We start from the raw sequence: 11,376 nt of genomic DNA, 5'->3' as shown, positions 1-11,376 counted from the left end.
CATGAGCTGGAACAAGGCTTACTTTGTGTCTGGCCTTCGCTTCCAATTCCGGTGTCCGACAACTTAATAAACATCATGGAAAACCGATGCCGCAAATGAATTCAATTTAGGAGGGACACATTCCTTATTAGAACCCATTTTTGTATTCTTTCTATGACATTTTACTACATAATACTGTGATGATTTGTTTTCTTCAATAATGGACTTTTCCCCGAAGATTGCTTTTTTTTTTTTTTTGTTATAAATCGTTTTTGCAATACATTTAAACAAATTTCTATGACGCATTCAATAAAAGAGCACTTAATGCACATAGCCTCCAAATTTTTTGTTTCTACATTCATTCATTTGCAAATTAGACGCATAAAACCGGTTGTACCTTAAAATTTGAGGCCAGTGTAAATGTATAAGAATCAACTGAAAAGAAAATAATAGCGTTTCAAATTCAAAACAAAAGGTTCAAATTTATTTATAAATATAACCTACATTATTTTAAGTTATCATATGTATATTTATAAAGCATTATTGTAAAGAAAAAGGGAATTGAAGCAAAAAGAAAGAGAATGGGAAAATGAAAGAAGAAAAGTGAAAATTTAGGACTTTTGCTTGCATGTAGTATAGTGTAACTATAACTCTTTCTTGTATCAACATGAAAGCAATAATATTTTGTGTCGTTTTTATTTTTTTCCAACTTGAGTTCAAATGTTTTGAACTAGCTAAGTTTCCAATTATTTGTATGGTGCCGGGTTTTATTTACCTCACTCCTTCTTTGGCTTTGCCCCCACAAAACCGTCATTTGGGATAGGTTACCAAAAAAAAAAAAAAAATCCCAATAATAAACTATGTACACTACTAAATTCAGAATATTGTTTTTCAAATGTATAAGGAAGTATGCTGACTATTTTTCTCCCAAAAAGATCTCTAATTGTCATTTAATTTCACTTAAATACTAAAAATGAGGTTTTTCCAAGCCATTCCCTGAAGTGTAAAATAAAATTAACAAAAAATAAATAAATAAATAAATAAATAAATAAATAAATATATTACTATTTAGAAACTGAAACGAGTTGGAGCAAGATGTCGTACCATGAGTCATTGAAGGAATTACCAGAAAAGAAAAATATTTTAAAGTAGTATTTACTTTTATTCGTAGAAAAGTAAAGCAGCTTTTTCTCATTATTTTAAAAAGAACAAACAGTCACCAAGTTTCCTCGACGGTATATGTCACAGTTTAGTCTAATTATTTTTGTACAATATGTTTTGAACAAGGAAAAAAAAATCTCATTAGCGCCTTGGACGGAATTTGAGGCATATTTTATCAAATTAACTTTTGAACTAAAAATACACACCTTTTTTTTAGAGTATTTTTATTTTGTCGTACTCTCTCTCTTGGTAACGGGAGAAAAATTGAAATTCTTTTTTTTTTTTAATTAACGACTAGCAATATTTTTGGTATGAGAAACTGGTTCAAATGATTTTTTTTTTCATTATGAATTTTTATTTTTAATTATTCTAGTTTTAAAATTAGTTTTCAAAAAAAAATCATAGAAAATTTTAAAATTAGTTGTTTTTAGTGCAGTATTTATTTGCTGTATTTTAAATGCTTCGTACAGTAAGTCAAGTGCATGAGGGGCGGAGTGAAATAGTTCATTTCATTTACTCACTAAAGCTTTTATCTCAAATCACTTATTTCATTATTATTATTCATTCATAAACTCTTTCACTTACATTCCTTCATTACATAATTCCCGTATCTATTCTTTCATTCGCTTTTTTTTTTTAATTCGTTCACTATTTTATTGACTAATTTATTTTTCTCATTTATTTTTTTTATTCGTGTCTTCTTTCATTTCCTTTTCATTTATTCATACATTCTTTTGTTTAATTATTTATTTGATCAAAAATATCTTTGAAAACTGAATAGTAAGCATTTCATTAGAAAACTATTTTATTTTTCACTGTGCCCCATCAGAAAAAGAAATGAACATTTTAAACCTTTTTTTTGTTGGTACGAATTGAGTGGCGTACCTAGCATGGGTGACACTCGGGGCGGTTATTTGGTGCACCATCCCCCCCCCTCCCCCTAAAAACGTAAAAGAAAAAAATGTTAACTTGAAAACATGACATTCATACAACTTTCCGAAACAACTACATTTGTGTTGTAACGAAATTTAAAGGGGCTAACGTACAAAAAACAAATAAAAACGGGGGGTCAGGGGTTCCCCCCCCCTCCCCAATCGCTTCCGGAAATTTTCAAATTTAATTAAATATGCATTTTAGCTTCATATTTTTTCAGAAACTTGCAATTCCACTTTGGGTGTCACACCCAGACGTTTGACACCCGGGGCGAACCCCCCCCCCCCCGTAGTGACGCCACTGACAAGTTTACTGCCAGAAATAAAAATAATGGTTCAATGCAAGTTTTACCACAAAATATATTGTTCTGTCTCTGTGTACTTAATTTTCAGAACAAATTCCCAATTTGTTCATTTTGAAAAAAAAAAAGGAAGTTATCTTAACTATTTCACTTTGCCCGACATTCCCCTACTCATTCGGGTATGAATTCAAATTTTAGAAATATCTTCGTTCAAGTTCAATGCGTTTATTCAAGGTCAATAATCATGACCTCCCAGTAAAGCAACCAAGTCTGCGTTTATAGGAGTTTAAATTAAGAAATTTCACGTGGAGAGCCCCAGAACCCTTATTTATGTCCCCCAATATTACATTTACAAACCCTCTATCGATCACTGCGGTCTTCTTAAGCAAGGCTTATATCAGAAGCACTCCGAAAAATGGTGCTACGCATTTTTTTTTATTGGTCGAATTTTGGAGGAAACAAGGTTTAAAAATAAAAAATAAAAAACCAATTCAGCTTTTTTAAAAATATCACTTAGAAATTATACCACACAGAATATTTCTTATGAACACGTATAGGTAGGCTTGCCAGACGTCCCGGTTTACAGACGAAATCCCGGTGTCCCGGCTGGTTTACTTCATGTCCCGGAAAAAGATAAATTTGATTACAAATGACCAAAATGGTCTTAAAATAATAAACTGTGAAGGATTATTTTGGATAATAACTTCATCATTTGTAACATTAACGTGTAAAAGTAATACCGGATTAACTTGTGAGAATTTTTACTACAAGATTAATTCCCTCCCCCCCCCCTTAAAAAAAAAGTCCTTTAAAATGAAAAGTATATTTAAATATTGTTCACTTTTTTATTTATCATTCAAAGTGTTCTAACTATTTTTTTTTCATCTAAAATTTTATCTACTTGTTTCATTTTTATTACCCCTGTTTTAGGTTCGTAATTAGAAACCATTTATTCATAGCATTGAGAAGAAACTGCCCTATAAAACATTCCAAAAATCAGTCATAGGTGTGTACCATAGACATGGGAACCGGTTCGCTCTCGCGAGCGAACCGTTTTCCATGTCTATGGTGTGTACCCTTTTGAATACTAGCGACGCTGGAAGTGGGGGGGGGGGGGGAAGCATTGCGGTGTCCCGGTTAAACATTTCAGAAATATGGAAAGCCTATTTTTAAGGCACACTTTTGCGTACCAAATAATAATTACTGAACGGAGTTTGACTTTGTAGTGCTCTTCAATTAATGTACGGAATTAAAAAAAAAACTACTAATTCAAGTAACAAAAGCTATCCTTCCTAAAAAGCACAACTTTTTCAACTCATAATTAATATTTATTCGTAACATTGAGAATGAACTACCCTTAAACATGCTAAAAATCAGCCAGGGGTGTGTTCCCTTCAGGGGTGTTTGTGATCCGAAATATCGAAACATTTTGAGCTGACAACGCATTTTAAAGCTAAAAAAAATGTCTGAAAAAAAACTTTAAAATTTTTTCTTTTCAATAACTTTTGTTTGCATATGTCTAATTTGTTTAAGGAGGGGGGGGGCGCTTAGTTTCTCATACTTTTTGAAAATTTCATTGTTTTCAAAAATGTACTTGAGTTCACTATCATCCCTGGTTCCCTTTTGAATACTCGTGGCGGCGGGGGGTATTTCGGTGTTCCGGTCGAATACTTCAGAAATCTGGCATGCCTAGTTTTAATAAATACTCATAGTATAAACAAACTGGCTATGTTTACCAACAGACACACGTGGAACGCAATGTTTTTCCTTTTTCTTTAATTTTGTAAATCACCGCAAGGTAGCGTATTCGAACGCTGGAGTTTCGAATTAAAAACCAATTAAAAAATTTAAAATCCTGGATCGAAGGTGAAGAAATTAGCGATTTAATGTAGGAACTTATATTTTGAAACTAGCACAGTTTTTTTTTTTTTTTTTTTTCATATTGTTTAATATAATGTATTCTGTAACAATAAACAAAAAAATGAGACTAACTAGATAATTTCCTAGGAAAATGCTTATTTTTTTTTTTTTTTTTTAATTATCAGCCTTTTCCCCGAAGTGGATTGTTGGTAATTTAGTGTCCGATTATGAAATGGCCCTTTAGTCAATCGCTATATAGTCAAGAGCAGAAAAAGTACACCAAAGCCCTGGAAAAAGTCTCATATATACACTTAAACCTGTTTTTATGCGGGATATGAAAATTACAATCAGATTGGGACTCAATTGACGAAATTATTTGTAAAACGAACGATTTTTTACGCGGTCCCTTATTCACCGCACAAAAACAGGTTTAAGTATATTTTTAAAAATCATTTATTGTAATCAAGCCAATTATTGCACAAAATTTTGAAAACCCTAATTTGCATACATATATATTGGGAAGCACATTAGAACCAGCTGTACGTTTTATGTATTTTAAAAATACATATCTGAATGTTCTTCACATTTAATAAGTTAATTTTTGAATTAATTTTTTAAATATTAATATAATATTTTATATTACGTTTTCAATACAAACTTTTGTATACTTTCGGACACAATGGTTTTTACCGTAATGTCCGAACCCTTAGTATTTTTTTTTTTTTTTTGAAAATATCAGTTCTTTTTCCAATATCTAGTAAAAAAAACTTATAAAAATATTATTCCACATAATATTCAGTTCAAAAATTAATTTCAATTGTCGTTTAAATTTTTCCCTTTTTCAAACTAACGTGTTGTATCCAATAATGCATTTAAATTTGTTTTAACGAAAATCACAGCATTTTTTCATGCTTTGATTATGCTCAACAATGAAAATCTTTTCCTAGAAATATTAAAATGTATGAACTAGGATAAGTTTTGGGAAGAACGGAGGCAGAAAGTCAAATGCATAGAATTATGTTTTAACAGATTTTTTAAGTTGTTGTATACAGATGGATCTTTCATTGAAATTCCTTTAACTCTATATCCCTTTCCCCTCCCAATGTTTTTTCTTTTACATCTGAAATTTTAACTGTTAACTCCCACAAGTACACCGGCATTTACACGAGTTTAGCCATCTGAGTAAGAACCATTAACTGTTAAAGTCATTTGAATTTTCGAAAGCATTTCAATCTAAATGTAATTATTGCATTGCACATTTTAACTGATTAACTAAAAATGATTCATAATCATGCACAATGAAAAGTAAACATAATTAAAATAAACAATTTTTATTATCAGTTTTATACATGAAAAGCAAATTTAGAACTGAATTTCAAAAACATACAATATTTATAAAGTATCCATTTGGAAATTTTAACCTAAAATTGAGCTAGTAAACACTATTGTCGATTGTAAATATTCACTTTACAATTTTCATAAGCAAATTAATAATTATTTTCATTACATTAAATTTTTAAATTCTTTAATTATCCATCAATTACAACCATTTGGCATTAACATCGTTAAAAATCAGATCTTTTTCTTAGACTATCTTCAATAAACAACTGAAATGTTTAATACAAAAATATATATTTATACTTGGATATAAAATGAACACTACGAATGTTTATGAACATATCTAAATTTCATACTGTCATACAAGTTATAGATTTCATACTATACAAAACGGATCTAGAGTAATGCATACCAAATGGCACGTGTCAGCACTCTGATTTTGATCGATTCTTTAACATAAAGAATATAAATATGATTTTACAATGTAAAATATGTTCAACTTCATCAAGTCAAACTGGAAAATTCCATATAAGTTAACATAAGAAAATTTACATCCATGGCAAGCAATTATATCGATTTCAATGAAAAGTTGATTAATTCATCTTTCCTGAAATCTGCATGATATACTAATGAGTAGCTATTGAGTTAGCATAAGAAAATTTATATTCATGGCAAGCGATTATATCGATTTCAAACAAAAGTTAATAAATTCATCTTTCCTGAAATCTACATGGTATAGCTGTTGGATTAACATAAGAAAATTTATATTCATGGCAGACAATAATATCAATTTTTGTGAAAAGTTCATTATTCATCCTGAAATACTCACAGAGCGACAAGTTTTTATACGAAATGAAACATGGATTATTGACAAATTTCAGCATGCAGTTCACATATCATAGCAGGATAACAGTGTAATTCGGATAAAAATGAATTTGTGACTTACATTAGCTTCAGCAAGACTTAAATAACGATGATAAATAAATATCCTTAGCAATGTTTCACGAATTTAAAACACAATAACTTAAAGTTCAGAGCCATTTCACTAGAACGGAAATTTCTCGAACAGTCAATATAGTTCTTCCAGCGAGTCAGATAAATGTGAAAACTATATATGAGCGATGATGATTATGTACATAGGAATTATTCCGTACTCCACCAGTCGTTTAAGTTCATTGTTTTAACTAAAACGAATCGCTGTAAAAGCTTCCCTAACATCAGGATGCGTGAGCGACCTGGCTTTTGCTCGATGAAGACACATCGTCGTCCTTAGAACGCAATTTCCTCCTTAGTTTTTCCACAACTTTGTTGTGAAATTTGTGGAGGGAGTTTTGGGAGGCGGATTTGGATGCTGGAATATCGCACATGCGGCTCCCCCTTCTAGGGGAACATCCCAGGGAGATGGCTGCTAACCGTTCTTCCACATCAGATCCCGGCGAACACGATAGACTAACAGGCGCAGACTCGCTCTGCGTGTGCCGTCGGCTGGAATTCGTCGAATTCGCGCTGCTCGTGCGAGATCTACTGGCGTAGATATTGTAGTCATTTTTCATAACTGGCATCATGAAAGCCATTTTCCAAGTCACAATTAAGTTTCTGGTGCAGTCAGAGAGGAAGAAATTGGAAGATAGAACGTTTCCAGGCAAATTCGGTAAGAGCTCAGTGATCTCCCCTTTCACAACAGCAGACAGCGGGAGTATGACGTCAAAATTGGAGCATGCTTCTTTTATGTATGACTGCGCAACATTATGATCACGTGAGATTCTCCATGAAGGTTACTGCACTTGAATTTCTTTGGCGTTAATATGAATTCGCCAAATTAAAAATTCGTCTCTCACGAATTCGCCAACGTTTTCAATACACTTCTCTGTGTGAATCCATTTCTCTTTATTATTATTTTCTTTTTTCTTTGCTTTATATTGTTTCAAGGCTTAATTTATTTTTAAAAAAAAATGAAAAGCAGTCCGAAATTCTTCAGAACTAATTCATGGGTAATACTCTAAATTTGATAACAAAAATTGAGGTCTTCTGCTATTGACAGTGGATAAGCTTACTCCTACAACAATCCACAATGTTATTCAAAATTTTATTCGTAGTGCTATACGCATGAAAGATTTACAATAAATGAAAAGGCGAGGTAGGAATCGAACCCACAGCCTCTGGCTTAGAAGAGAGCCAAGGCGGGCCACTTGTCAGTCATGTCGCCGCTCCCCCCCCCCCCCCAAAAAAAAAAAAGAAACAAGAAATGGGGGAGATGGAGAAAAAAGGGGGAAGAAGAAAAGAAAAAAAGGGGGTGAGAGAAGAGAAGAAAAAAAAATTCAAAAATTCAAAACTGCTTACTAGAAAACAATAAGCTCTATTTTAAGTGCCACAAACAGGGTTGGAAAAAAATATGATTTTTTTATCAAAAAAAAAAAAAAACGGATATTTTTGATTTAATTCAGATTTTTTATTTAAATCATATTTATTTGAATTTTTTCCATTATATTAGCATATTTTTTTGGAAAATGCGTGGAACAGTTTGCTATAAGAAACAAACTTTAATATATGGAATATTCTTCTAATAAATAGAAACTACACAAAATATTCTATTTAAATATTTGTTTCTATATCTATTCTCGAACATCACCCGTCAAGGTATGACGGGTAAAAATTTCTTCTACATTTGAACGAAGCAATTGCCTATGTTAGTAATACTATAATAGTTGAAATTTTAACCCTAACTCCAGTAGATGAACCCTAAACTCCAGCAGATTGCGTTTATTGTTGAACATTTTTACGTTTCTTCATTCCCTTAAAATGACACAGTAAAAGCAGTTAAGTTACCAGTAAAACAGTCAAGTTACCAGATCTAGTTCAGCCTTGTCAAAATAAAGCATTTCCCTGCATGTTAAACATTACCAAAACATAGTGTCAAATTACCATGCCGTGGCGCGAGTTTCATTGTTAAAAGCAAGGGTTACTTTATACTAGACGTTAAATCCCGGTTATCACAAATTTGCCATTTCAACTGCGCTTGCGCACGGACTTAGCTTTTTGGGCTTTCTGTTTTGAGATTTCGTGTTGCTTGTTTATATTTCGACTGAGCTAGAGTCCCAACAAATTAATGAATGCAATTAGAATATTTTCACAGCGATTTCGGGATACATTATATGAAACTACGGATATGAATAACTGATACTCTTTATAAAGAAAAGTGAAAAATGACACTTCAATATTTATTGGTTTGGAAATATTTATTTAACGTAAACGTAAAACACGATTTGTACTTCAAAAATAATTGGAATATGAGTACAGATATCCGTCTTTTGCGGATATTTTACGTTAGGCGTAAACAGCTCAGTTTTCTTCATTTGTATTTAGGTTGAGGGTTCGGCTTCGTATTAGAAGTGATGCCGCAATTCGAGTACGCTCTTCTGACGTTAAAAATTTGTCTCTGAAAAGGGCCTTTGTTTGATAGAAAAATCAGACTCCGAACCCATTAATAATTAAGACTCAAAACTCAATCTTTACCGAGGCGTAAAAACTAAATCAAAGAAAGCTTTGTAATTTCCAATTTTTATCTGTTGTTATCTCATATTTATTAACAAATTTAAAATGTTTTAAATTAGTTTGAGCAAAAGTTTTGAAATCAGCTAAGTCCGCGCGCAAGCGCAGTTGAAATGGCAAATTTGTGATAACCGGGATTTAACGTCGAGTGATAAAGTAAACTTTTGAGTGCATTATGAAAATTGCTTGGTATTTAAAAAAAAATTCTGCTATTTAGTGATCTTTGTTTCTGTTTGTTCATATTTTGGAAATTCTTCACATTTTTATATGCTTAAATGTCATGCTTTCATTTCTAACTGAATACTATTTCGTTCTTTATACTTATTGCTATTTTACTTTTATGGGTAAGAAAGAAACTCGATTTTTAATCACGTCAAAGCGTTGTGTTTTGAGTTCTTTCAGTGAAAACAGGAAACGAATGAAAGTAGCGATTGTTTCTCACAATTATTACTGACCCAGGCAATACCGGGTATTTTTGCTAGTTTTAACCTAAAGGCATTCTATTTTCTTTTTTGTTATTGGATAATTCAAACTAAATAAAAGGAAATTTTAGTGAACAAATTAAATATTTAATGTGAATTTATTAAAAGGAAAAAATCATAATTCATGCAACATTTTTCAAGAAAATGAATTCTGATGATTTAATTGTTTGTATAAAAACGTTAGTTTTGATGCTTTGTTCATTCGGGACCGCGCCGTCCCTATGTGCAAGGTCGTGCGGCGCACGTCGGCGCCAGAATCAAAAAGGTGCCAAACTCCACTAATCAAAAATACTCCAAGTAGGGGAAATTTCTCTAACTAGAAATATTAAATTGAAGTTTTCATTATATCTAATGGTGGCGGTTAAATTTTCTGCTGATTGAAAAAAGCAATCTGTCTCGCTGCCTATCTATAAGGAAAACTTATTGCCTTGTTGTGTCTAAATATACTATATAAAAACGCTATCTTTAACACTGAAATCAAGTGATGCTAATTATTGCTTGAACATATGAAATGCAAGAAATTTGCTATTCCCTATTATGGCTCTTGCGGTGAATATGTTGTATAATATTTTTGTGCATTATGTCCTTTCGTGATTTTCAACTATTGTGCATGGTAACTCGACTGCTTCATGTTATCATACTTAAAACAAATACGGTAAGCTCATTTGCATATTATTACTTGTGCGTAATATTTATATAGTGTAGACAATTTAAGTTAACTTTTTAATTATGAAAAATAACGACTTGACCATAATTATTCGATTCTCCCCCCCCCCCCCCCATTTTGAAACTATTTGTGTATTGAACTAAAACAACGAACTTTGAACAATATTTGTTTGAGATATTTAATTCAATGCCTTTTTATCGATTCGTTATTTTAAAGTTATTGGTTTTATTTGAAAGGATTTCAATTTCAGATTTTAAAGCGGAATATCTTCTATACATCAATTTTGAAACATTTTCAGTACCCTGTTGTAATGATTTAACAACCTAAAAAACTAATTTAAAATGTTTAGAGCTGCGTTAACTTTGATATTTAAAATATTTTCTTTTTCTAAAATCGCATTAGTATTTCATACGAGCTTCTGAGCTCGAAATCTATTCGAGATATGAAGTAAAAACGTACACTGTAATCTAAAATTAAAGTTTTACACATTTTTTAAAGAATTGATGCCAAGCGTATTTTTTCCCAGATTATATTTCTGCAAAACCTCACTCCAGGTTTTAACTATATTTTCCTCGAATGGCACTGCATAAAGACGCTCAAAAGACATTTGCACGACGGCAGCGATCAGGCTTGGCGTGGACCTGTGTCCACTCCTAAATTGTTACGAAGGCTAGAATGAACAAAACCAAAAGTTGAAAACTGTCTTTCTATTCCAGCAGATGAAGCTACGGCTGTTGTTATTTAGTGTATAAACTGGATTTCTGCTGGTTGTCTGTGATGCTCTCTCTCTACTTCCCATCGCATAAAATGAACCCCACCAGGCATAATCTCCGGTCATTGTATCTGTTACATTTTTATCAGTCAATGCCATAGAGTAAAGACAAAGTCTTTTCATCCATAAGTTCATTCCTTTTTGCATTGAAAAAGGCGTTCCCTGTAACGCCGAAACACGTGTCTGCAGTAACTTGCAATTTTTGCTTTTTGACGTTATTGTTTCTTACTTTACCTATCCCCTATTTAATTTTGTTTTTAATTCCTAATTCGTGTAGCAAATGTAATCAAATTTTATCCAATCGGAAACTTCTAAAAGTATACGGACCACCATA

General features: G+C 31.9%; 1 protein-coding gene across 1 annotated transcript; it reads right to left on the bottom strand.

Annotated features, from left to right (window-relative positions):
* Window positions 1–5,549: 5,549 nt before the first annotated feature.
* LOC129223966 (uncharacterized) lies at window positions 5,550–7,284 on the bottom strand. Its single transcript, XM_054858349.1, has one exon. It carries the CDS (start codon window positions 7,144–7,146, stop codon window positions 6,790–6,792), a length of 357 nt encoding a protein of 118 aa, XP_054714324.1. The 5' UTR covers window positions 7,147–7,284; the 3' UTR covers window positions 5,550–6,789.
* Window positions 7,285–11,376: the final 4,092 nt, after the last annotated feature.

Source organism: Uloborus diversus, chromosome 6, assembly GCF_026930045.1.
Source record: "Uloborus diversus isolate 005 chromosome 6, Udiv.v.3.1, whole genome shotgun sequence".
Classification (NCBI taxonomy): domain Eukaryota; kingdom Metazoa; phylum Arthropoda; class Arachnida; order Araneae; family Uloboridae; genus Uloborus; species Uloborus diversus.
The sequence above is the reverse complement of the archived record's forward strand: the minus strand, read 5'-3'. Positions and strand labels throughout refer to the sequence as shown.